A 27,913-nucleotide genomic window follows, 5' to 3' on the forward strand; every position below is an offset into this window, starting at 1 on the left:
TAAAAACAGCAGGTGCAGAAAGAACTTAGGAAGGGGAGGCGAGTCGGCAAGCCCCTGGTGGGGGCCGGGGCAGGAGGCCCAGCGGCCGGGCGGTACCTTGGGCACGAACACGAGGCAGAGGGTGATGGTGCTGCAGAAGATGATGACCAGGGCCACGATGCAGAACTGCACGTTGGGCTGGTCCCGGGTCAGGAAGGAGACGGCGGCCCCGATGATGCACATGATGCCCACGTTGTAGACGCTCATCCCGATGTACTTGCTGTCGTTGAGTGCGGGGATGCTGACGTTGCGGGTCTCCCAAGCTAAGAAACAACCGAACAACTGAAACGGTGAAGAGAAAGGGAAGAAGGTCATTTCCGAGGGGCGGCACACGCTCGCTGCTCTGAGCAGCTAAGGAACTGCACTGCAGGCTGCTCGGGAGGCGGGGACTACGGGGAGGGAGCCTGGGGCTTTGCTGTCCCTCCAGGTCTTTTGGATGTCACGGTCCGTCTTCACTCATGGCCCTGGGGTGAATCTGGGGGTGCGGACGGGGAGTGATACAGCTGTGCAGCAGTCCTCCGCCCCCACCCCCGGTTCCTGCACAGGCCACAGAAGGGAAGGCCACCGTGGGACGATCAGACATGATCTCAACCCCTTTCCCTCATTCTATAGAGAACGCTGAGGTCCAGAGAGAGGAGGGGGCTCCTCCAAGGCCATATGGCAGTATGGTGGCAAAGGTGCAATGAGTCTGTAGAAGTTCAGTTCAGTCTTTTTTCTAGGAAACCAGGCAGAGCCCCGGTGTCTGGGACTTCTGTTACCGCCACAATGCACATAGCTACCCAGAAGAGACTGTATTTCCTAGTCTATACATGACTAGGTTCTGGCCAATGCCATACAGTATGTACAAGTGCATACAAGTTCTGGGAAGTGTCTTTAAAGAGAAGTACGTTTCTTTTCCTCCTTCCTAACAGATGGAGTGGAATGTGATGGGTGGAGCTTCAGCAGCCATCTGACCACAGTGTGGAAGCAGCCTGGGGAAGACGCGGGAGCCACGAGGGGCAAGGAGCTACCCACACCTCTCCTGGATTGCTTACTTGAGAAGGAAATGAACAAATTAACTATCTCTTTAACCACTATTATTATTATCATTATTTTTGTCTTAGCCAGTATCTGCCAGCAGAATTGGGCGTAGTAGAACTCCAATGTAATCTGAAGCAGGGTGCAGAGAGTGTGTCTTCACAGGTGGCCTAAGGGGCTGGCCGATCGCAGAGGAAGTGCAGAGGCAACGCAGGGCAGGACTGGTGGGGAGGGAGGGAGGGAGGGAGAGCTGCCGCCTGCTGGCCGGTGCAGGGGCTTCGCCGCAGTCCAACACCTGCAGGAGGCCTCCCCTCAAAGACCCCTCTCCCCTCTGATCTCATCACTGCAGCTGGGGCGCCCGACACCTGCTCAGGCCACTGAACGTCACAGTGAGGGCCCATCGTGGGTCTGGTTCAGGTTGCAGCGCATCGTCGTGGATAGAAGGGGCGCTGGCACGGGGCTGCAGGGTCTGGAATCCGCTCTGCTGTCCACGGGCTGTGTGACTGGGCAAGTCACTTCGCCTCCCAGGACCTCAGTTCTGATGTCTGTGATATTTCAACATCTGTGAGATGGGAGTGATAACAATACCTATCTCACAGGGCTTCTTTCCAGATGGGACGAGAGGACGGATGTGAGAGCAGTTTATAAGTGAAAATGTCCTGCCCAGAATTTGAAAGGCATTATGTGATTGATAGCATGCTGTAGAATCATCGTAGCTGTTTTCCTCTCTTTTTCTTGGCGTGTCATTTCACAGACCGATTTATTTTTCAAAAACTCCTTTTAAAATGGGGAACCAGAGGCCCAGGAAGCAGACACCGGATGGGGGTGGGGAGACCAATGGCTGTGGAAGCTGGCTGTGTGCGGGTTCCCGTGGGCCCAGGTCCTGCCATCCCACAGGGGCCTGGGCGGGCTGCCTGTGGCTCACAGGGGAAGAAGGGAAGCTGGGCCAGGCGAAGGGACCTGCGGGGTCCCTCAGCAGTGAGTGTCAGGGCCAGCGGGGGGGCCGGGCCCCTGCTCTCTGACGGGGGTCTGCGTGCCTCCTCTCTGCCCTGCTGCTAGTGGGCCACCAAACCACCCCGAAACGTGGGCAAATCGGGGGCCTGCTGGCTGGCTGCAAATCTCTGGAGTGCCAGGAGGAAACAGAGTGTCTTGTTACGGCTCTTCAAGGAGGGCAGTGAGGGCTCACGGGCACAGGTTCCATGGAGGCTGATTTCTGCTGAGGATAAGGAAGAACTTTCTAGAAAAGCAACCCATCTATAGTGGTTTGAAGGGTGGTCCTAAAAGATATGTCTGCATCCTAATCCATGAAAACCGTAAGTGTGACCTTGTTCAGAGAAAGTCTTGGCAGATAAAATTGAGGATCTTGACATGAGATCACCCTGGATTATCCGGGGTGGGGGGGGGAATCAAATGACAAGAGTCATCGTAAGAGACACAGGTGGACAGACTTGAAGGGAAGGCCATGTGAAGGCTGAGCAGAGCCAGGAGCAATGCAGCCAGCAGCCAAGGACTCCTGGGGCCACCAGATCCTGGGAGACAGGAGGAAGCTCTCTCCCCTGGGAGCCTCAGAGAGAGCGCGACCCTGCCTTGACCTCAGACCCCCAGAACTGTGGGGAAATAAATTTGTTGTTTGAAGCCACCCATTTGTGGTACTTTGTTAGGGCAGCCACAGGAAACTGATACGCCACCCACGGCTGGTACAGGCTGCGTTGAAGGGGGTGAGCTCCCCATGACCAGAGGTGTGGAAGCAGTGGATGAGAGAACGCTCGCTGGGGATGCTGGCTGTGGTCTGTGGGGTCGAGGCTGCTGACGGCAGAGCGGGCCTCCAGGGCTGTGCATGCTCTTTCCGGCTCTGAGATTCCGAGGCTCCAGAGCAGGAGGGGCTAAGAGGGGGGCTTTCAGTTACAAACCCTAGGGGCCAGGAGGGCTGCAGACAGTGCTCTGCATGCGCTGGAAACAGTAACGCATTTGTGCTGTCGAGTACGGTTTTATGGACGTGCTGGGATTGAAGGCATTAGCTTCACTGGAAGAGAGACTGTGACCTCCAACCACCTTTGGAAGTGGGTGGGGAAGATAATGAAGGGCCAACACACTACCGATCAATCCAGTTACCAGTCAATCTGAGTCACATAATCTAATTTCACAGCATCAGGATCAAGAACAGGGAGGCTGAAGGGATCCCCGGAAGAGTCTAGTTTCACTCTATTCAACAAGGGCTGGGGAAACTCAAGTGACGGGTGTTGTACAGGTCCTGTGACAGGGAGCTCACTCCTTCCCAGGGGCTCCATCACTTCTGTGAGCACTGCTGTGTTACACAAAATCCTTTCCTCCAGGGACCGGAGGGCTGCCTTCCAGCAACTCAGCCCATTGACAACAGTTCTGCCCTTGGGTCTATGTCCCCTATTTCTGACAGCTCTGGTGACCATGTCCCCAGAGGGTGTCCTTCTCTAAGCCTAGGACCTTAGGCCAGTCTTTAAGGTCCCAGTTCCATTCTGGGCACCTCCTGTGGACACCTCCAGGTCATTACCTCATGGGACTCAGATGGCCACCCAGCAGTTCTCACACCCCCTCTCTGGAAACACAAGGAGGTCTCAGCTAGTCTGAAGTGGGGACAGTCTTCACCTAGGGTCCCCTAACACCTGCTCTTCTGCTGTGGCCCCTGGGAGGACCCAGGATCAGCAGCGGACGAGGAAGCAGGGGAGCAGCGTAAGGGATCCCAGTTATCTGACTTTTGGGAAGGGCTTCCTTTCTCGCTTCTAAGTGGGCGCTGCACAGAGGCAGGTGGCGGCTTCATTTTCCCGTGGAAACATCCGAGGCAGGAGTAGCAGCAGCTTCCTGTCACTGGGGGGATTTTAAGTGGAGGCGCAGTGTTCGTGGGATGTGGAGAGAAGATCCAAGAGTCAACCTGGGACATGGGAAGGTGGGGCTGACCCTTCGAGTCCTTCCTGTCTCTGAAATTCCACTGCTGTGTGCGGTAGGAGAGCTGTGACTTTAACCAGTGAGGAAAGTGGAGGTTCTGAGGTGGGTGGTGACCAGGTGGCCTCTGCCAAATCACTTAACCTTCCCGAACCTTACTTTCACCCATAAAACTGGACGAGTCCACCAACCTCCTATGGAATTAGAGAATCCAGCGGAAGTCAGGATGGGAGCGCGCGTCAACAGACTGCCGTTCCCGGGGCGACACAGTGGAGGCTGCACAGAGGCACACTCACAGGTTCTGGGGTTCCTCTCTTGTAACCCCGCTTCTGACTCTGCCACGCACCATGGGAAGGACGCTGGGCAAACAGAGCCTCACACTGCTCAGTGAAACCGGATATTGCCTGTACTAGGTCACAGGGTTGTTGGGGAAACTGCGGTCACATGTGGCAGATAGCAGCCTGGCACATAGCAAGTGCCTAGTCCTGGGAGCTCTGTTTATTTTTATGTTGATGGAGGCCCCCCCGGGAGAGAGAGTCTGAGGGAGAGGTGACTCCCTGCGCTCCGCCCCCAGCTCTCCCTGCGCTCCGCCCCCCCCCACCCCCCGCCGCTCTGCACCTACCATGAGAAGGCCCTTGTAGGCGTAGACGATGCCGAGCCAGATGGTCATGTGGGTGTTCTCACAGTGCTCCAGGAGGGGGCGGATGGAGATGTCCCGTCCTGCTGGGTCCGGCTGCGCCAAGAACAAACAGAAACTCAGGGATGGCACTGGGCACCCCTCCAGCCACTGGGTCCCTCTCTGACTGCCCTTTTCCTTCCCATGAGCCCCAGCCAGTGACACCGTGCAGAATGGTTCTTGGACACCACCTCTTTCCCCGACCTGTGTTCCCATGGGGCCAGGCCTCAGCCACCGTTCACTGTCTTCTGTTTGTTGGTCCTGATTCAGCCTGCACTAAAGTTCTCTGCATCCTTCATGGCCCCCCAACTTGAGCCAGCACTCCTGAGGGTAGAACGGGGTCACTTCTGTGCCCTTAGAACCTAGCACAAGGCCTGGCCCAGAGCAGGAATCTGTAACATTTGTGGGAAGAGGAGGGTGAGAATGAGGCACAGAAGTAGGTCAGGAGGCCTGGAGGTATCTCTGGGATTAACTTGGGGAGCTGGAGATACAGATCTACTGTCTGGGTCAATTACAGGGCCTGCCACGCCCTTCCAAGGACATCCTCTCACCCACACCCCATTAGGAAGCTATGGCGGTGTGCCATGATGTGTACCATGTGAGCCATGGGGGTGGGGGCAGAGCTGATTGGATAAGGGCTGGGCACCTGACCCTATGCAGCCAATCCAGAGGCTCGTCGGAGACTCATGTGGTTTCCTAGTGCAGAGTGTTCTGCCCAAGAGGGGTGGTCGAAAGGACCCTACCCAGCCTCAGGAATTAGAACTGGGAAACTCTGGGAGAGAACTGGGGAGAAGGTGGCTAGAGGAGAAAAAGACACCCAGAGAGTGAAAAAATATATATACCACACACATATTTTTCCTGAATCATCAAGAGTAAGTGGCAGGCATCCTGACTCTTCACCCCTAAACATCGAACATGCATTTCCTAAGAACAAGGAGGTCTCTTACGTAACCACACATACACACTTAACCAAACTCAAGAAATTTAATGTTGATACAGTATATTATCAAACATACCACCCACTTTCAAATTTCACCAGTTGGCCTGCTAATGTCCTTTAAGGCCATCGTGAGACCGTACATTGCATTTACTCGTCATGCCTTTCGTCTCCTTTAGCTCCTCGGCCTACTTTGGTTTTCTGTGTCATCGATATTTCTGAAGTGCCTGGTTCAGTTATTTGGTAGAATGCCCCTCAGCTTGGGGTTGTCTGAATGTGTCTCCATGCTTAGATTTACATTGCGTGTTTTTGGCAGGAGTCCCATGTAAGAGATGTTTTGATCTCCTTGGTATTTCACTTCAGGGGCACTCAATGGCACTTTGTCCCATTATTGGCCATGTTAACTGTGACCGTTTGGTTGAGGTGATGTTTGCCTCAACTCTCCACTTTAAAGGTACCGTTTCCCCTTTGTGATTTATAAATAATCCGCTGGAGACACTTGGAGCCCGGGTGGGTACCCTGCTCCCCCCCAAACATTGACCCAGTGGTTTCAGGGTCTACTCACAATTCTTACCCGAGTCACATTGTTTTGGGGGTTGCAAAAAGGTGATTTTCTAATTCTACGATTCCATTTAAACACTTGGCATTCTACTGTGAACAAGATCTTCCCTTTCTGCTCAGTGTTGGAATGTATATCAGTATGGACTTTTGTGTTTCTATTTAATTCAGTGTCTTATACTCCAGTAACACAATTGTTCATTTTGATGCTCATGTCCCGCCCGATTTGGCGAATGGAAAACCCCTTCATGCTGCCCTCTGTGTTTTTCATCGTGTCCCTATTTTTGTGGGGGGCACTTTTTTACTTCTTGGCACAAGACGTCCCAAGGTCTCCTCACACTTTCCTTGCACCAGTCTTGGAATCAGCCATGTCTCCAAGGAGCCCCGGTTCTGTTTAGCAGGGGCTGGTATTTAGAAGTCACGATCTGGGCACTAGATGTGCTCACTGTTTCCGGGGCATCATTACTTCTAGGTCCATGTATGCACGTATGTACATATGTACCTCTATCCATCATCATTCTATCTATCTCTATCTTTCTATCATCCGTCTATAGATATAGATAAACTCTAACATCACAGGCTTCTTGCTTGCCTCCCTCTATTCCGTATTTGCATCTTTCTTCTTTTACAGTGAGAACACTAGAACATCAAAATGGTCTCTCCTTTGTTTAATCCTACAAATAGACCCAAAATAGTTTTGGAATTGCTATATCCATACACTGCCAAGAAATTTGTGAAGTTGAAGATTTCTTTGCAAACCTGTTTGTCTTTAGAACAGAACCACTGAGGGTGTCTCATCAAAGAACTGTGTGCAGGAGGTAGTTGTCCTAATGAGGCCCGGGGTAAAGCCATATGCTGGAGGGTAAGGGCTGGCCAGAAGGGGCACTTTGGTGATGTCGAAGGCAGGCCTTAGGCGGGTGGAGGTTGAAAACCCTCTTTCTCCTGGCCCTGTTCTTTAGACCTGGCCTTTGAGGCAGCAGTGGCCAGGGCACCTCTGAGTTGGGGAAGCAGGAGTGCCAGGAGTGGGGGGGCCTGTGGGCCCGGGCTGTCTACTAACCTGATCATCCCACTGCATGCTCTCTGGGGCCCGACTCCTCTTTTGTTGTCCTAAGCCAGAGAAAGCCTTAGCTCAGCCTCTGTGGTCCCATGGCCATTGAGTCCACACACAGGCTGGAACACCAGAGGGGAGAGGGGTTCCTTAAGGCTCTGCAGTGGCGGTATGAGGGCAAGGTGATCCCCAGGAGCCGCAGTCAGCACAGCCGAGGCTAGAGAGTCCCCCTCCTCTGCTACCCACCCAGGAGCTGGGCTGGATTCTACTAAGGGTGATGGGTGTTTCCTGTGTCCTTGCATCATTGCACTGAGGAGACAGACAGGACTTGGCCCCGAGGTCACCAGTGACTTCGTGGAGGAACTTGGATTTCTCTAATGTTGGACAACAAGCAGACACCACAGTGCAGTTGGTCCATTATGGTCACGCACGAAGAGCAAACCCATCAGTGGTGACTGGGTCTGCTGTTCCACAATGAACGCAACAATTTGTGANGAGTCCACACACAGGCTGGAACACCAGAGGGGAGAGGGGTTCCTTAAGGCTCTGCAGTGGCGGTATGAGGGCAAGGTGATCCCCAGGAGCCGCAGTCAGCACAGCCGAGGCTAGAGAGTCCCCCTCCTCTGCTACCCACCCAGGAGCTGGGCTGGATTCTACTAAGGGTGATGGGTGTTTCCTGTGTCCTTGCATCATTTCACTGAGGAGACAGACAGGACTTGGCCCCGAGGTCACCAGTGACTTCGTGGAAGGACTTGGATTTCTCTAATGTTGGACAACAAGCAGACACCACAGTGCAGTTGGTCCATTATGGTCACGCACGAAGAGCAAACCCATCAGTGGTGACCGGGTCTGCTGTTCCACAATGAATGCAACAATTTGTGATGGACTCTCGGATTCTCTGTGAGAGGACTGATTCTGCCACACGCCCTTGTTCAATGTGATGATGACTCTGTCCACAGGAAGCTGACAACAGTTGTCTGGCTTGTATGCTCCTGGTGACAGACCCCTCCCTGCACTCTTGAACAAGAACTTTCTCCTCCTGTACCTCCACCCACTGGCTGTTCTCCTTGGGCTCCCTGGAATACTCCCAAGCTCTCTCCTTGAGTCTGCGCACTCTTCTTCAGGAGCGGGAAGCCACCGTGAAGGTACACATCATCGCCTCCCAGATGTCGACTTGGTCCTTCAAGTGGCTCGAGCTTATCATTGATCGTAGGCCTAGGACTGAGCTCACCCTCCTGGTGAAGGCGCGTCTGCCTGCACCCTTGCTCCAGGTCTCCTTGGCTTTCAAGGGATGACCTTCCACTGGTGATTCGGATGCTCTTTAGGGCTGACTCAGCCCCAGCAGGTAATTTTACCCAACTGCTGTTAGCCCCGTCTCCCCACTTCTGGAGCTGACACCCCAGCCTGGTTATCTTCCCCTCATCAGTAACCACCACCCTCACGCACCCCCCACCCACCCCTGTCCCCATCTCAGCCTGCCCTGACTTTCTGAATCCTGGAATCCTAATTCCCACATCTGGTCTTTTAGCCCCGACCCATCTCCATCAGCTGAAGCACAGCCTTGGCTGCAGAGCTGGGCAGACAGCAGAAAATCCAAGGGCCCACCGAGATTTCAGAGAAGTCAGTGGTCCTGAGGCGGAAGGGTGGGGGGTGTTGGGGGTGGGGGGGTGGCACACAGAGATGCCTCTACCCCATCTCCACAGGACCCAGGCTCTGATGCAGAAATAAGCCACAGTGATCTCCTGGTAGAGCATGTCACCCTCACACAGGCCTCTGCACTCTGGGCATGGATCAGAATGGCAGGGGTAGGGGGTGGCCTTAGGGGGTCGCACCAGGGAGAGGTGTGCCTGTCCAGGCAACAGGAAGGGGCAGGGAGCCCACCCGCCCGCACTGACTTGGAATCGCTGTTATGCACCAAACCGCCACTAGAGGACACCAAAGAACTATGCCGAGTCCTGCCCAGCGCCGGCTTCTAAGCAGATGTGGCAGCAATGGCCTGGGCCCCTATGAGTTGCTCTCAGAGGCTGTGAATCAACCTGCTGGGGATACAGAACTACATCTGTGTCTTGGTGGGGCTGTGAAAAAGCTCTCAGCAGCATCCTGTGCTACTTTAGAAGGCACCCACTGGCCTTAAACAAGGCTGCATTTCCAGGCACCATGGAGGACCCCCGTCCTGCTCTGGGGGCGTGGGAGGGGCGACCTACTACTGAGGAGCTGGAGGGCGCAGGCTGTGCCTGCCCATCCCATCCACCCTGCTTCTACTGTGGGCTGGCTGTGCAGCCCAGAGCCAGTGAGCACAGGGCACCGACCCCTACAGATGCCAAGCTGGGTCCTCACCTCAGGGCCTGAGCCAGGACTGCAGGCCCACCTCCCTGCCTGGCTGTGGACTATGGCATCTCCGCCGGCCTAAGAACGTTCCCCTTGCTCTCCAGACTGGCCTACAAGCAAGCTCAACTTGCTTTCCTCTCTTCTTTGTTTTTGCTGTTTACTTGCTGCTCACCTCGTTTGTTCATCCATCCATCCATTCATTCATTCATTCCCTCATTCATTTCATATGAAACTACCAAGCACGGCCATTCTGGGTGTGGGGAATGCAGCCATCACCAGGACTGACAAGAGCGTTGTCCTCATGGTCTTCCATTCTAGTACGATCAGGGTAACCCCACGAGAGGCAGCCTCAAAGGGGGAACGGAGACTTCCCCAGTCACGGCCACCCTAAGGACACCAAGAACTGCCTGTCATGAACGACAGCGATGACAGAGCGGCAAGCTCTGTACATGTTATCCTGTCAAAGCCTCACAAGAATCCTTGGTGTCGTGCTCATTTTACAGACGAGGAAACCGAGGCACGGAGAGGATGAGTAACTTGCCCCAAATCTCCAGCTACAAAGTGTCGGAGCTGAAATTCAAGCCCAGGTCTGTCTGACTCGCAAGCCAGTGTTCTTTTCTCCCTCACCATGTGCTCTTCCTAACCGGCCTCGCTGCTCTCAAAGCATCCTCTCAAATTCGAAGGAGATGGTGGGTATAAACCTGCTCCTTAAACTGGGAGGTGCTCCTCGTGGGAGGAATGATTTAATTGCTAAACGTTCGACAGAGGCCTGCCCTGGAGCCCCCGCACTCTGGGGAGGTTGTGCTTTGGTGCTGCCAGCTGAATTTCAGCCGATAGAGTGCTCTTCCCACCAGATGGGGCTGGACGGGACTAGATGGGGCTTGACGGGAGCGGGGGAGCGCAGTGCCCGGCAGGGCGGCCGCGCCTGTCTGTGGTGGCCAGGGGCTGCAAGCGCTCATCACACCTGACTCCTGGTCCAGCCACCGCTGCTCAGCGGGAGGCATGCAGAAGCTGCTGGGGGAAGGGCTCCCCCATATGTGCATTGGTGGGAGAGCAGCTGGCCTGAGAGTCCCTCTGCATAATGCAATTACTCACAATGTAGGTCAGCGGCCCCTGCACACATCCTGCTTTGTCAGGCTGTGTGGACAGGCAGGGGTTTGGGCATGGCTTGAGGCATGGAGTCCTGAAAGGTCAAAGGCTGGGGTCCTGCTATAGACTTGCTCGGTGACCCTGGTCAAGTCTCCGCCTTTTCTAGACCCTAGTTACTCATTTGCAGAGTGAACCCGTGGGTTAACTTGCAGTATAGCTAATGGGAGCCTGAACAGTGAGTGGAGAGATGGCTGGGCTTGTCATACACTGACCCACTGAGAAAAAAATCAGTACATCTCCGGTGCTACTGTGTGCCGTGCGCTCTGCTCCATGCCGGGGCCCAGGTGTACGGGGCGGATGGGAGGCTTGCCTTGCTGGAGTGTGCATTTCAGTGGGGGGCGCAGAGGACTAATGAACCACAGGGTACAGCTAAGACAGAGTGGTGATGTGCGTGCCTGAAGAGAGGCGCAAGGTGCTCGGAGGGGTGCAGGCAGGGGGGACCGATTTCAGGTCAGGGAGTCTGGGGAGGCTCTTCTGCAGTGACGACATTCAGCCTGAGACCTGAACGGTGAGAAAGAGCAGCCACGTGAGAATCTAGGGAGTGCCCACTCCTTGGGAGGGAACAGCAAGTGGGAAGGGCCTGAGATGGCAGAGACTTTGGCGTAGGTTAGGAACCAGCAGGTGGCCAGCGTGGCTGGAGTGTGAGAAGTGAGGGGCTGGCACAGCAACCGCCCAGGGAGCTTGTTAACAGGCGGCAGGGGTCAGCGGGTCTGGATGCAGCAGTCCGAACACGCTCCCAGGCGACACGGAGGCCGCTGGTCTAGGGGACAAGCCTTAAAGGATCTAAAACAGCAGGGTGACATTTGTCCTCACCCAGCAGATCTTTGGTGAAGAGGGAAGATGCCTTTGTCACCTGCACACCCTTGACACAGAGTGACAGCTTAGCACAAGCTCAGACTCCACACCACCTGTGTCCTGACCCTGGACCTGACCCCGCAGTGTGGTGCTTGTGCAAGTGCCATGTGGGCTGGCCAGGGCGGTCAGGGCCGGGCAGGGGGCTGGGGTGTCCGGGAGGAGGGCTCTTTGCCTTCCCTGCTGTCACTGCTCAGGGGACACAGGTCCTTGAGTCTCGCCCTGCCAGTGCTTCTCTGAAGAGGGGGTTCCCTCCACCTCCTGACCAGGTCCCGGAAGCTGGCTCTCAGAGCTTGTTCCCTGGGCCATTCCTGCTTTTTCATTTTAATTTCAAATTTGATTTGTGAAATATGTGGTAGGTGAGGATATATGTCTTATCAATGGGATGGTGGGGGAGGGGAGGATGTCTAACCTTTGGGCTGCATTTCAGAGTCTTGGGATACTTCTCTTTTCCTGGGAAGGCAGGTGAGTGGACACAGCCTCTTTTCGGGGGGAGGTAGGGGGGCCCCATCACAGATGCCTGGGCAGGGAGGGGAAAGGGCACGTGGTTCAGATCCGAGCTGGTCACTTGCCAGCTGTGTGACTTTGAACCCATCTCCAAGCTGCTCTGAACCATGATTTCCTTGTCTGCAACCTCCCAGCATTGGCAAGACAATCACAGGCGGTAACCAGTGTGTTTACCGGGCTTCAGAGAGTGGGAAGCCTGCTCCCCGTGTGTAACCCGTCCTCATTATCTCCGACTGCAGGGAGGTGCGGAGCGCTGGAGCCGCCAGGCGCCTTCGGGCCCCTCTGGGGCCGGGCTGCTTATCTCAGCGGCGGCAGCCCCTCGTCTCTGAGGCAGCAAAGCTAGAAGCTGTCATTTCAGGGTAAGAATTTTTTTTTGAATGTTTGACTACGAGTTAGAGCAAATGTTTTCAGAATCCCAGATCCAGAAGGGACCTGTGAGATCACTAACCAGGGCTTCTCAACGGGGGCACTTCGGGCACTGCTTTCTTTGAGGGGGTGGGCACGGTTCTTTGCAGTGAGGAACTCTCCCACTCAGTGCAGGGCACTCAGAACCCCTGGCACTTGGGCACTCAAAGCCAGGAAGTCCTCTGGTCCCTGTGACTCCCCATTTCCAAACACTAAGAGGATTATGCACTAGTCCATGGCCCATTTTTATAGGTGGAGGAACAGGCCCGGAAAAGGACTCCTGCAAGAGGGTAACTGAGAGGAGACCCAGATGCAGGTGTCCCGATCCGGTCCCACGCCCTGTGCACTGGACCATGCTGTGGGTGGCACAGGAGGGGCCGGCCTTGCAGGTTGCTCACCAGCCAACATTTATCAGGACTTAACAGTTTTCAGGCACTGGGTACTACATCAGCTCTCCACAGCTGGATGGGACCACCTTCTGGCATTTGGACCTATCCAGTCTGCTGATGCTGTGCACCCTTGTCCAGGTGGAAGGGAGGCAGCTTCCAGAGCAGCAGGTGTGGGGCCCAAAGCTGCTCGCCTGGTGTTTTATGGAGGGGAGATGAGGTGGGAGAGGTGGCCAGGCTCTGGTCGAGAAGGGCAAGGAACCTGTGCTCCGCGTTAGGGTGCCAGTGGGCCAGCAGACCCCTGCCTGGTCCTGTTCAGAGAGGCGTCCTGATTTTGACCTTGGAACTTCTGTGGTTGTATAAGGGTCGGAGCTGGGGTGGAGATCCTCTCGGGGAAGTTCAGGGCTGACCGTGCAGCAGTGGGCCCTAACATCCACAGCCCTTTGTAGCTCATAAATCTACACACTGGGACTGCTCTCTGATTTGGACCTCAGGGCAGACTGATGAAGGAGCCAGGAATGTTATACCCACATTACAGGTGAGGAAACAGGCTCGGAGAGGACAAGGGACTGGCTTAAGGTGACACAGTGAATCAGAGGCAGAGCCACGCCAGACAGACCTCTTTCCTGCAAAGTGGGTCAGGGTTGTATCTCTATTCTCCCTGGGCCTGTGTTGGGGGCCTTTGGGGCGAGCCCAGAGCAGGAGGGGTTCATGGAGATTGTGGATGAATGCAAAGCCAGGAGATGCTTTCACTGGGTGCGTTGTGAATGGAGCAACAGAGCCACCATTTCCCAGGCATCTTAGCACCTCAGACACAGGTGATTTCGCCTGAACACCCAAATTTCTGGCTTCTTTAGGCAGTGAGACACCGGGGAGCACAGTGCCTGCCGCAGGAGCTGGGCGTGTCTGCCTCCCTCCCACGTTGGGGCTGCCTGTCCAGCGAGTCTCCAGTCCTTGTGTCAGAGTCAAGGGGATATGTGGGAGAGCTTTTAATTTTAAGGACCTTTTTGAAGGAAGCACGATAGCTCTCCTTTCTTAAGTTGGTGAAAGGGCTGGGGAAAGACTAAGCGGGGACCGCGACCAGCTGATGTGAGGAAGGCACCCAGATGCACTTTAAGCTGGAGAAGATGCAGCTAGGGTAGAATCTGCTTCAGGGACAGCCAGACTCCGGTGGGAAGTGCCACGGGCACCAAGTGCCCGGAGGGGGTCAAACCATGTGGGAACCAGGAGAGAACCAGGAGGAGAGAGAGAAGAGAGGTGGGGAGGAGGAGGGAAGCTGGTTGGGCCATGTTCCTTCCCCTCAGACTTCTGCACCTTCTTCTGGAAGTTCTGCTAAAATTCAGGAAATGCCAATGCTTGATGAGTGGGAGGGGCATGCTGGTGAACCCGGCAAAGGGCCTCAGACTTGCCCTGGGTGATGCGGACCAGGAGAGAGATGGCGTCTGTGAGCCAGGAACTGGGCTGCGTCTATAGGAGAGACTGGGGAAGGGACGACGTCTCTAGCAGGCCCAGGGCATTCTGGGTCTCCCCACCTTGGGGGTTTGAGGCAATTCTTCCGGGGTCTCAAGACCCATGAGGCCCCGCATGACATATGGGTTCATGATTCCCTTGGTCACCTGATCCGTGTGGAAGCAGCATTATTGAGGGGAAGGGTTTGGTAGCCAACCTTGGGCAAGCAAGTCCTTCCCTTTGGAGGCCTGCCAAGTGCCAACATCTGGCGAGTCCTGGAGCCCCAGATGGAAGCCCATGCCTCCCAGGCTCAGCTCCTGAGGTCTGGTTTCCGCCCATCCTCAGCAGGACCAGGCTGCCTGGATCCCTCAGGCCCCCGCCTGACCTCCACCCTGAGAGCGGAACAATGCTTTCTCCCCGCAGTCCCGGACCGGCCTGACCCTTCACAGCTCCGTGTCTGGCCAGCAGGCAGAGGCGGGAGGGTCCCATGGCTGGGCCTCCAGGGAGGCTCGGGGGGCCCTGGCCCAGGCGGGCAGGGGGTCAGTGGAACAATAAATGGAGAGCAGAGAGAGACACAAGGGGATGAAGAGAAGGGGAACTTGCGTCCCTCAGATGCAGATACAACACAGTAAGAGTCTGAGATGTTGTTAATTAAGCCTTGAGAATGAACAAAAACAAGAGCTGAACAAGGGACTAGTCATTTGCTCCTTCTATAACGGGACCCCACATACTATTCCCACCTCCATTCCTTCCCCAACCTCATCTGTGGCCAGGCCCCCACCCTCCCCTCTGGGTCCCTTACTGTCCCTGGTCCTGGGACACCCTTTCTTACACCCACCCACTCCTTCATCTCTGAAATCTTCCCAGGTCCTCTCGTCCCACCCCTCTGAGGCCCCAGGGCTTCCTGCCTCTCTTTTTGGGAAAGGACCATTGCCCTCCTGTTGGATAGCTCTGTGTTTGACGATGGCCACAGGAGTGGGCTCCAGTATAGCTGTGGGACTTGAACCCAGGTCTGCCTGACTCCTGAACCTTGGCTTCACACCACAAATCCGGAACGGCCCAGCCCGAGCACCTCCCAGCCCAGACTGTGGGGCTGCTGAGCTGGCCCTTCTCAGCCCTGGCTGGCTATGCCGTTGGCATGTCTCCTGCCATCCTCTCATGGGGTCGGAGGCTAACTCAGTGCCTGGCCTGGCTAGTGGCTCACGGCGACTTCCTGCTGTCAAGCTAACGTCCAGCTTGGTGTGAAATGGGAGGCGACAGAACCAGGGTGTGGAGACGCCCTAAGTCAGAAAGCTGGAGCATGGGGGACCCCGGACAGAGTTACTAGAGTCTGCCGCTGTTGCGCATGTGCACTCAATTTTACGGTTTTCAGCGCCGCTAGGTCTGCCTAACAGCCCTGGGAGCTGAGTGGGGCCATTGGCCTCACTTTGATTTTGCATAGAGAACACTGGGCCCGGGAAGAGGCTGTAATTCACCCAAGGTCACACAGCAAGAAACCTGAGGACCTGGCACTTGGGCCTGCTGTCCTGACTCCTAGCCCAGGGCCCTTTCTGTTGTCCGGACTCCTCCCTGGAACTCTGGGTAACTCTGGGAGTCCCAGCTCAGCAAGGACAAAGGAAGCTGGCTGCCTGGATGAGCCTCAAGTGTTCCCTCTTGGGTTTCCTGCTGCAGCTCAGATTTTAGTTTGCCCTTGGCCAAAAGGCAGCAGGGCCACACCACGGCACCCTGGTGTAACGAGCAGCTGCTGGCCTTGCCTCTGGCCCATGGCTCAGACCCAGGTCCTCCACACGCTTCCTCTGAGCTCCAGGTTCTGCTCCAAGAAATGCTAGAGTCACCTGCTTTGAGGGTTGTTCTGAGCATCCAGCAAGAGCCCTGAAGACAAAAGACGACACAGCCCAGACACACACCTGCCCACGGTAATGCCTGCAAGAACAATGCGTCTATTTCATTTGCCTGTTGTCATTCAGAGAGCCAAGCGGGCTGGGAGCCCCAAAAGTGCAGTGTTGCAAAGCCTGTTCCAAAACAGGATGTTGTAAATGGTGCTGCTGCCACTGCTGGCTGTGCGTGGAGTCCCTGGGAAGCTGCAGGCCCTGGGAGAGCCTGCGTGCCCCCTTCGCTCTGCGGCAGGGCTCAGTTTTCCTGGAAAATTTCCTTGTGCCCCACCAGGGCCTTCTCCTCTGCACCAGTGATGGAGTTTCCAGCATGAATGGGACGCTCCAACCCACTATCACTTCAGAGCTGTTCTTACCTCCTCTCACACACACCCATTAACAATGAATATATAGACATTTATGTAAGTATACATGTCTAATACCTCTGCAGGACACAGTATTCAACCATTCTACTTTGTGCAATCAGAGAACTTTTGAAGAGATTCATTCAAGCACCTTCTTTCACTTCCCTTCCTTAGTGAGCAGTCCCTGCCAAGAGCTCGTCCAATCTTTCTTTACTCACCTCTGGTGATGAGACACTCACTACTTTCTGAGGAAGCCCAGTTCATTTTGGGATGGGTCAGACTAAAATGTGACTGTTCTTCCTCATCCAAAGCTGAAATCTGTCCCATCAGAACTTCCCCTGTGGGTATTGGCTCTGCCTTCTGGGGCCCTGCAGGCCGCGGCTCATCCCTGGACCCCAGGACAGTCCCTCTGAAGCTTAAAGACAGTGATCATGCCCCTCTGAGCCTTCTCTTTGCTGGGTCCACATCAATCCTTCCTACCTGGCACAGTTTCTTCTTATTCTTTCTTCATCCTGGCCACACTTCATCTTGTCACTATTTCTACAGGGTCTGGGCCCATATGAAAATACATGTGTCCAAGGGGCTCTGAGGAGGGCAAGAGTAGTGTCCCTTCCCCGTGCCTAGAGCCCTATGCAGCTGGGGCTGGCCCTGGGCCTTGTTATTTGGCAGCCAAACCACACCATGGAGCTTGGCAATGCACACGGTCACTGCCCACGTTTAAGGGAATCTTGGTGCTTGGGGGACACCCACACCACATACCCTATGAGGCGGGACCCCTGAGAGAAAGGCAGCAGTGCCCTGTCATCCCTCATGGCACTTCAGGGTCTCCTCTTCCATGCAGAATGTGCCACCAAGGGCGCAATTCCAGAAATAGGCTACCAGAGACTACTGATGGGTGGCCTTCATGGTTTCACCGAAAAAATTTAAAAGGCCCAACTTAGACGGGGTGGTGTGGGCAATCCAGAGGCAAGACAGGGTTGGGGAATAAGAACGGGAATGAAGAATTAGGGAGAACTGGAGCTGCATGTTTTCCTGTAAACCAAAGGTGTGACGTGGTTTTGGCCCAGCTGAAAGCGAGCACATAATCACCCCCAACATTAACATTTTCCACACATGTGATCACATGTGCTTCCTAATAACCCCACGCCAGGAGGGCAGGAAGTATCAGCCCTACTCTAGTGATGAGGGGACCGAGGCTCAGAGAGGTTCAGTGGACAGATGAAAGAGCGGCGGCAGGTGCTGGCCCTCCCCTGACATCCCACCCGCTCACCCACTTCTCAGCCCCTTTACAGTGCGCTGGGGGCCACGTGACTACTTCTGGCCAATGGGCTATGGGAGGAAGTGACATCTGACCTTTGTGGGCTGAAGCTTAGAAGAACTGTCACAAGATCTGTGTGCTGCCTCATGCTGAGTCCCAGATCACTGAGCCACCTCACGGAAGATGGTTCCCCTGGAGACCACCTGGATTTACAAGTGGACTTTGCATGACAGGGAAATAGATCTTTGACACAGTTTGCTGCTGAGAGTTAGGGGTTCTCTGTTGCCATGGCTTGGCCCAGCCTATCCTGACCAATGGAGAAGGGCAATTCCATTTGTGTTTATGTTATTACATGTCGAGCACTGTGCTGAGGACTTAGCGCATGCCCCCTCAGGCAGTCCTCAAAGCTGTGAGAGAGGGATTATTCTTTCTCTTTAACGCACAAGAAAATGAAGACACAGAGAAGGGCAGCTGCTTGCCCAGTGTCACAGAGCCACTAAGGTGTGGCCCTGGGACCTGACTCTGGGTCTAGAGTCAGGTTGTCTGGTTGGAAAGCCTCTATGGACTCTGGCGATTTGCAGAAACAGATGGCTATTGTGTTCCAACACCCCATTGGGCTAAAGACCTCCTTTGAAGACGGACGAACGCACAGATTGCTTTCTCATTCAGATTTTACGCCTGAGTAAAATCCCTGTGCTCTGATTTATTATAGCAACACTGATTTTCCAATTTTAAGACAACAATGCAGTTTGAAAGAAAATAGAAAGAAAACCATGGAAACATTTGAAACCTTGGTTTAGATCCTTCTTTCCTTGTGCTTGAACCATTTGGGGCCTGCCTCATTGCCACGCCCCCCGCCCCGCCTCTGGTCCCCCTGCCCCACCTCCCACTAGAGCACCTTTCTAAACAGTCTCAGCGGGTCCCTCCTGTTCAAAACCCACCAAGGCCCCTCATCCCTTCAGCAGTGCTTCCTAAATTAGACTCCATATTGGAATATGCTGATGTCGACATGCACCACGAGAGAAAGGGTTCTGTGGCCAAAGAAGTTTTGGAAATGTTAGTTACGATTTTTAGTTAAAATAGTGAACTGCAGCATTCTCCAGAGCCTTTACCATGCCAAAGCCCAAGAAGCAGATGTGAAGTTTCTGGGATTTTAAAAAACTTGTGGACCACGAAATCCCCCCATTCTCTTTTATTTTGGGACAGTAACGGGATTAATAATGCATATCATGTTTTCATACTTGGGGGATGTTGGTTTTTAGGATAAAGTCTCAAATTCTCAGCTTAACACTCAAGTGCTCCCAGGATTTGGCCCCAGGTCACCCTCCAGCCTCGTCTCCTGAAGCCCCAGGGTTCAGCTCCTCAACCCCACACCCCACCCCTCCCCTGACACCTTCCTGCTCATTTACCCTCCCCCCGCCATCCTAGGCCATGGGGCTCTCTGAGCTGCAACCTGGAGAGAACACAAAGGCTGAGGAACAATGTCAGAAACTAACACAAAGTACTTCTATTTGGGAGAATGTCAGAAAACACCCCATTGGTGGTGTGGCTGAGATGGAGATGGGAATGACGACGACACAGCTAATTGAAAGCCACGTGTTTGCTGAGGCTCAAAGAATCCCTTTTAGAAACGGAGAGTGGGCATGCACGTGCCAATGAACGAGGCAGAGTGGGTGTGCACTGGGCACAAAGAGCACCGAGAAACGCTGGGCAGAACCAGAGATACCAACATAATTAATAAAGTAATTAACATGCATAGGAAACGCAAAAGCTGCCAGGAGGCTGATAAGAGAGGGTTATTTCTTAAAAAAAAAAAAAAAAAAGAACAGTGTAGCAGGGAAGAAAAAGGAAGTTCTCCATTTCTTTTTTATCGCAGACCCCCAAACTACTCTATGAGGAATAAATAGGTCTTGGCTAACTGCAGAAATTCTGATGAGGCTGGGGCTGGAATTCGCAGTTGACCCTCTCTGGTAAAATAAACAGCTCAGGCGGCTCATCAGCCAGCCAGTTGCCGAGTATGTGGGGAGGTACTTAGGCCAGGATGGGAGACCCAGCTCTGCCCCTTACAACCGATGGGGCCTGCAGGAACCCTTTAACCTCCTTGCTGCCATCTGTGAAATGGGCCTAAACATGGCCCCTCTTCATAGTTTGGAGGACTGAACAGTTCTCTTCACACAGAGAGATATGCAGAAAGCCTACGCTAGTGCCTGGCCCGACTGAGCGGCTTGGACAGCAGGGTCAGCTGGTACTCCCGTTATTCCCCCATGGCAACCACCCAAGGAAAAGCTCCCTGCCCTGGCTGGTGTGGCTCAGTGGATTGCGTGCTGGCCTGTCAACCAGAGGACCACAGGATTGATTTCCAGTCGGTGCACATGCCTGGGCTGCAGGCCACATCCCCAGTAGGGGGTATGAGAGAGGCAACCACACACACATTGATGTTTCTCTCCCTCTCTTTCTCCCTCCCTCTCCCCCTTTCTAAAACAAATAAAATCTAAAAAAAAAAAGAGAGAGAGAGAGAAAGAAAAAGCTCCCTGATAACATGTAAGTGCAGAAAGCATCTCCAAGTCTTCATTAAGGAAGGCAGACCAAACTCGGGTCCCCTTGTGCCGTTTCTCTGTGGCTGGCTCCTGGGCATTTCAGGGGAGGGCAGGAAGGTGGAACAGACACCTGCAGAAGCCGACTAAAGGACGTTCATCATCCATCTCAGGCTCTAGGGTTTCAGAGGAGTCTGTGCCTCAGTTTCCCCATCAGAGAAATGAGGGGTCTGCTTGGGTCATTTCTTAAGTCATTTCAGGCTCTGAAACTCTGAGTTCACCCTGGTCCTACACACAGGCGATTGTTAGGATGGCAGAAATAACCCTCCTTGGAGGCTCCCTTGCTTCCCCCTTCTCCTTGGCGGTCGTCCAGCTCCACTCCCCCCACCAAGGGCCCCCTGGGCCCTCGCGATGGAAGCTGCAGTGTCGTGGGGCTGTGGGGCCTCTCCCACCAACATGTCCACTTGCCCTGAGCCCCAGGGCTTAGGCCTCTCTGCCTGTCTCACTGACCCCTGGGGGGCACGCTCTCTGGCCCTCCTTCCACCATCTCCCCAGCCTGTCCCTCCCCCACGGAGGTCTGTCTCCCTACCCCAACTTTTTTCCTTTCTCAAATTTTTATGAACCCCCCCCAAACAAACAGTACAACTAAATAGTGCAGTGAATTCATGGGCACTCTCCTCCAGGAGCCAACAATTGCTAACATACTGCCATGTCTCTTCTCTCTCCTCTCTCTCTAAAATGCACACACACACACTCCCAACTCTAAACCATGTGAAAATAAATTTCAGATTCCATACTTTGACATAACCACAATATTATCGAGAAAAGTAACAATGCCATAGTATTATCTGATAACCACAGTGAACTCTGATGAAGAGCTCCTCATGATATTCCACTGCTGAAATTCCTTTAATGGCCCCCAAATGCCTCCAGGTTAAGGTCCCAGCTCCACCCAGCCCCATACCTACTTTCTACCTACCAGCGGCCAGATTCAACAAATTCTTGAACTCTTCCCAGACATACCCTGTACTTTCCTGCTCAAGAATTTTCATTTACCTGTAATGCCATTGCCTCTGATATCTTCTTGAGGTTGTGTCTATCATTTACAGCTCAGCTAACCTCTGTGTTGTCCAAGGAACATTCTAAGTCATTCTAGATGAAATGTGTCTTTCTTTTCATAACTCTGTAACGTGTGAGAAGCTAGTGTGATGACATATGTCATATATGGAGGAAGACAGAGACAAAAGACTTACAGAGAAGTGAAACTAATCCCTGATCAAACTGTGCCTGAAATCCACATTACCTCTGGACCTTTTCAGAAGGCCTGTGCATTTCCTCTACTGTGTACTCCAGTTTGAATTACTTGCAGCCAAAAACATCCTAGTGAGTACTGTCAGGATGAGGGCTGGCAGTCGTGTAGCATTCCAAAGCTGTGAAGCAGCAGTAGAGAAATACAAGGCATTGTGAGCCAGTTGCACTGCAGGCTTGCAGCTCCCAAGAGCATTCGCCTTGTCTCCCACCCTGGCTTTGGAAAGCCCTGCACCTGCAATGCCCTCAGGTACCCTCGCCTGTTGTCTTTCAAAGTGTGGTAAAATTCACAAAACAAAATTCACCATTTTAACTACTGTATTTTGCCCTGTATAATGCACACCCATGTTTCTGGCCCAAACTTTCAGGGAAAAAATCTTTTATTTTAATTTTCAATTCAACTTTTAATTTATTTATATTTAGAGATTTGTTTTTTATATATTATAAAGGAATTTTGCCATTTATTTTGAACTTATTATGGTACAAGAAATTTTATGTAACAAATAATTACAAAACACAAAAGCAATTCATATAGATATGAAATTACTACTTCCAATGTATAATGTACATTCTTATTTTCCCTCAAAAATTTGGGCAAAAAAGTACGCATTATACCCGTCAAAATATGGTATTGTGAAGTGTAGAGTCAATGGTTTTCAGTATATTCGCAATGTTGTTTAACCATCACCACTATCTAATTCCACATTAGAAATCCCCCAAAAGAAATCCCATCTTCTTAGCAGTCACTCCTCATTCCCCTTCCGCAGCCCCTAATCTACTTTCTGTCTCCCTGGGCTTGCCTACTCTGGACGTGCAGACAGACAGAGTGGACAAGTATGGGCCTTGCCTACTCTGACAGAATACAGACAGAATCGGACAGTATGTGGCCTTTCAGTGTCTGGCTTCTTTCACTGAACATCATGTTTTTAAGTTTCATCCCTATAGCAGCACGTATCGGAACATCATTCTTCTTTATGGCTAAATCACATTCTGTTGTCCAGATGGACCACGTCTTCCTTACCGATTCATCAGCTGGTGCATGATTGGGTTGTTTCCACTTTTTTGGCTATTGTGAATAACGCTATGAGCATTTGCACACCTTTTCATTTCTCTTGAGTGTATACCTAGGAATGGAATTACAGGTCCCATAGCAGCTCTGCTTAACTTCTTGAGGAACTTCCAGAGTGTTCGCACAGCTCCTGTTTTCTTTAACTACCTAAATCCTCCTGGTTCTTTTGAGACTTGGGTTGGGGGGAGAAGCCCCCCCCGCTCTTTGTGAAACATTTCTCAAGGAAGGAGGAGTAGCCACCTGCTCTGTGACCTCTTAGAGTTAGAGTGGAACTATTCCAGAACTAATGGTCTGCACTGACATTGTCAACTAATACATCTGTCCCCCTGGACTGGGAGACTCCTGAGAACAAGGGTTGTGTCTTCCCAACTGCTGTGACTCCAGCATCTGGCGCACAGGGGCTGCCCAGCAAATGAGGGTTTGGTGAACAAAGGAAATGGCAAGTGTCTCTAGCGGTGTCGTGGTACGGCTGAGCTTCAGAAGGGCTTCTTCCTATGAGAGGGCAGGCTGTGCCGAGCGCCTCTTGGATGCGGGAGTGAAGGCATGTGGGTAGAGCAGAAGGGGTGGCACCATCAGAAGGCACGGGGAAGGGGAGGAAGGATGCACTTGCATGGGGGAGGGGAGGAAGGATGCACTTGCATGGGGGAGGGGAGGAAGGATCCACTTGCATGGGGGAGGGGAGGAAGGATCCACTTGCGTGGGGGAGGGGAGGAAGGATCCACTTGCGTGGATGGGGTTCAACCACACAGGCTTACGTTCAGAGACTGCCTTGGAATGAGCCACGTGAGACTGATCCAACTGGCTTATGCTAGAGGGGGAAAGCAAGGGCAGTAAACTCGGACAGACAACAGGATGTCAGATCACAGACAGGTGCTTGAGATAATACAGTGACAGGCCTCACGCTGGGGTAGAGTTCTGCGATTTACGAAGCAATTTCCCACCTATTATTTCATTTGGGAGTCAGCATGTAGCACGGAAGGAGCAAGGTTTGGGGGAGCAGCCAACCTGGCTCAGAGCTCCTGAGCCCCACCTGCTACCCGTGTGGTCAAAAGCCCATCACTTGGCTCCGTGTACCTCCAGGGGCTCACCTGCAAGATGGGAACAGAATTCTCTCTGCTCAGGGCGATTGTGAGGGTTAAATACGTGGGGTTGGTGGAAGTGCACGGGAAGGTGTAAATCTGCCCCCCACACAGCACTGCTCCCCAAGACCTCCCTGGGAGGCTGGCAAGGTAGTTAGGTCAATATCCATACGGAGTCAGGAAGTTCTGAGCCCGGGAATGGAAGCCACAACGATTGAACTCATGTGTGTCAGGCTCAGCGCAAAGCATGTGAACATTTCATCCCAGTCAGTGCTCACGATCAGCCCGTGAGGGAGGAATGGATTTTTCCTCATGGGCACTGGGGTCGGGGAGGGTGAGTCACTCATCCAAGGTCACACAGCTAGGAGGAGGCAGAGTACACTGCCTTCGAGTGTAGTGTTTATGGCTACTCGGTCATTCTTCCAAATCTCACAGTGCAGGAGCCTGGTTGGTGAATGCATTTCATTTCTTGGCATGGGAATGCATTTCCAGAAACCTGCCCTATATTTTTAATAATTGGTATGAACACGCAATCTCTCCTCAGCCTGCTTCCTGTCTGCTGTAAGGCGCAGATAAGAGAGAAAGAGTTGAGCGGACACGGGAACCTCCACACCTGTTGGCAGAACTCACTCCAGCGCGGAGTTGCCCTTCTTGATTTAATTCTCTGAGCCTTCTGTGTCTGACTCATGTAAGAAAATGACTTCTGGGGTGAAAAATTAAAACGCTATGTGTGGATGTTCGTCATCTTGCTCTGGCAATAACGGCTCACGGGAGTGGGGTCTGCAGCTTGTGTCTGGGAGTCAGATTCGATTCTTCGGAGATTCCTGAGCCAGAGGTGGTCTCAGGGGGCCCCTGTGACGTGGAGCCAGATATAGGGAAACAACAAGATGGGGGACCAGCTCTGAGAGGGCTCAGAGGCTGGGGGCCAAAGTCCAGAGAAGAAGTGATGCTTCATACAATAGCTAACATTCATTGTGCCCTCGAAATGCTGGGCACAGGGTTAAGTCCTTAATAGGCACTGTCCCTTCTGGTCCTCCCTAAAGCCCCAAACAATGGACATTTATTCATGCACAGTTCTGGAAGCCAAAAGTCTGAGCCAAGGTGGCCCAGGGCTGTGCTCCCCCTTAGGCTCTAGGGGCGAGCCCTGTGCCTCCGAGGCTCCTCGGGGCCCCAGGCTTGCCTTGGCCTGTGGCTGCATCACTGCAGTCTCTGCTGCCACCTCCACATAGTCTTTTCCTCTGTGTCCTATAAGGACACTTGTCATTAGAGTTAGGGCTAATTGAGGTAATGCCGATGATTTTATCTTAAGATCTTTAATATATCTGCAAAGACCTTTTTTCTAGACAAAACGACAGTAAGGATGTGCACATATCCTCTGGGGGCTCGCAGTGCAACCTGCTGCACGTACCTAACTTCACACAGTCAGTGGCTCCGCTGGGATCTGAAGCTAAGCCTAACTCCAGAGTCCACTTGCTTGACCTCTATGGACTAAGTGCTACCTATGGGTGACTGTGGGTATGTGATTTAACCCCCCTGTGCCTCAGTTTCCTCATTTTTAGACCAAGGATAGTAATGGTAACTACCACATGGGGTTGTGGTGAGGATTCAGCGAGTTGAGAAGGGACGGCGCTCGGAACCATGTCTGGCACAGAGCATGCACTCAGCAAAAGCTGCTGCTATGATCATTTTTGCTACTGTCATTACCAAGACCATGCGGCTTCGCTGGAATCCTGGGTGAGGGTGGAGCAGGCCTGCTGCTGAGGGGGAGGCTGGGCCAGGTCACGGTGCTCACAGATATAATTCGCTGGGTTTGAATATCTGCTCGTAAGCGCTTTGCTCTTATGCAAAACCAACCAGATACTCCCAGATGTGAAAGAGGTTTAAACATTTATAAGGGAACAGTATGTTTAATGGAAGCTAATAATTTTGAAAGCATCAATGAAGAGACTGTTTCTTTAAGACAAAACCAAGCAAAACACAGAATCGATCTTGAAAAAAGCAGGAAGTACGAAGAGGCCAGTAGACCGATCCCAGCTGAATCGTTTCCCCGTCATCTAACACCACTCGGCCTGGCTGGGGACAGTTCCCGTGTGGTGCAAGGTTGTCTCAGGCCTGTCGGCTTACCTCTCCAGCCTCAGTTTCCTCCTCTCTGAGGTGGGGATGTCAAGGTGCTCTGTGAACTGTGCCCGCTGTAGAAATGGGATGCATTCTCACTATCACAGTGTGTGTTTGCCAACTGTTGAGTGCCTGTGCCCAAGTGGGGCAGACCTGGGGTTGGAGTCCCAGTTTGGAGATGGGCAGGGGAGTGGTGGGCTGGGCACTGAGAGGTGGGCAGCCCTGGAGATGATGGTGCTGCTCCCGAGCTCCTAGGAGGGTCTTACGGCTTGTACAAGTATCCTCAGAACTGATTTGAGCATCTCTGAGTTATGTTAAGCATTCCATCCCATGTCGAGGTCAGAATGACTCTGTATTGAAGTTCAATCCACTGTCACATTAGGGAGAAACTCCAATGGCAGAAAATAATGAACATCCTACCAAGCGGCAGGTGGATCCATTTCAGAGCCACTGTGGGTGCTGCGGTGCCCGGACACGGCAGTTCCCTGGCCTTCCGTGGTTTCTGTGGTTGGTGGCTTCCTGAACCTGCAGGGCGGTCTCGCCAGCCCACCTAAAGCTCTGGTCTGGTGCTTGCTCACCCTCTGCCTCTCAGCTGCAATGAATGGTGCTGCAGAAACAGAAATCTCATTGCTTTCCCTCCTTTCCTACTCTTTGATCTCGGTCTTCCATTGGGGAAACGATTAGTCAAAGGATGATTTAAGGATTTGCAGAAAAACATCGGACAGGAGGGACTCATTCAGCTCTGCAGGGTTTGCGCACATGAACCTTCCCAGGGGAACCTCTCTCTGAGTTTGCATGTCATCTGTCACCATCACGGTCTCCAGCTGGAGGTTGGGGTGAGGGGTTGGCAGGGCACCAGGCGGACCTCAGGTTCCTTGGATTCAGGCTTTTCTTCTCTTACCTTTTAACCTTACATGTATTGTCCCAGGTCTGTTTCTAACTTTGGTATCCAAAGTGCAGTCCTGGGCCCTCCCTAGAGATTGGTGAAGGTGTGATCCAGGAAGTGTCAACGCTGGTTGCACACTGGAACCCATGGCAACCTATAAATAATTGCCATGTCCAGGCCTCTTTCCAAACCAATGTAATCAGAACGTGTGTGTGTGTGACCTGCATACAAGTATTTTACAAAAAATCTCTTCTGGGTGATGAAGCCAGGATTGAGAACCACAAATCTTGACTATCTTTAAAATGATTTAAAAACCTTTCTATCTTTAAAATATTACTTTTCTTTTCAGACTCAACATATTCACCCACTAACTGAAGCCAGCTGTTGGGCAGCTGCATCACACTTGGCCAAAGGTAGTCAGTACTGATGACAGTCATGACGTGGAAGCTTGTTCATTAGTTCATCCATCCATCCATGCATGCATGCACACATTCCGTGGCTCCTCATTCACTTGTCCACTCAAACTACATACACGAGCACTTACTTTGTGCCTGTCAGGCTAGGCCAGGCTACGGCAATGAGGCACTGAGCAAGAAAGACAAGGCCTAGTTCATGGTGCTCACACTCTAGTGGAGAAAGACAGACGATGGATGAGAGCAGGAGGAATAAAGGGTGTGATGGAGAAACAGGGGCAGAGAGATGGAATGTGGGAAGCCAGTCAGGACACTGATACCGTTCACATAGAAATTCCTCCCAACTCATTTACAAATTCTGTGCCATCCCTATGAAAACCCCAGGACCTTTTTTTTTTGCAGACATGGAACCGCGGATCCTGTAAGTCATCTGGAATTTCAAGGGATCCCGAATAACCAGAACAACACTGAAGAACTAAGTTGGAGGACTTACACTTCCCAATTTCAACTCTTACCAAAAGCTGCTATAGTCATCAGGACAGGCTGGTGTCGGCTTAGGACAAGCAAATGGACTGACGGGATGGAATCAGGAGGCCAGAAATAGGCCAAGCATCAAAGCTCAGTTGATTTTCAGTATGTGTTAGAAGAGGATTCAATGAGGGAAGAACAGTCTTTTCCACAAATGGTGCTTTAGCAACTGGATATCCACATGCAAAGGAATGAATTAGTGCCACCACCTTACACCACA

General features: G+C 52.8%; 1 protein-coding gene across 1 annotated transcript in view; it reads right to left on the reverse strand.

The window, feature by feature from the left end:
* Positions 1-27,913, reverse strand: part of GABBR2 (gamma-aminobutyric acid type B receptor subunit 2) — a 337,904-nt gene that overhangs the window by 15,144 nt on the left and 294,847 nt on the right. The window contains exons 14-15 of the mRNA XM_037035951.1: positions 4,595-4,705; positions 97-321 (exon numbers count right to left, since the gene is read on the reverse strand). Coding sequence (XP_036891846.1) covers positions 97-321; positions 4,595-4,705 — 336 coding nt within the window. The remainder of the gene's footprint in view (positions 1-96; positions 322-4,594; positions 4,706-27,913) is intronic.

Source organism: Sturnira hondurensis, unplaced genomic scaffold (genome assembly GCF_014824575.4).
Source record: "Sturnira hondurensis isolate 20B ecotype Veracruz unplaced genomic scaffold, ASM1482457v3 Scaffold0022566, whole genome shotgun sequence".
Lineage (NCBI taxonomy): Eukaryota > Metazoa > Chordata > Mammalia > Chiroptera > Phyllostomidae > Sturnira > Sturnira hondurensis.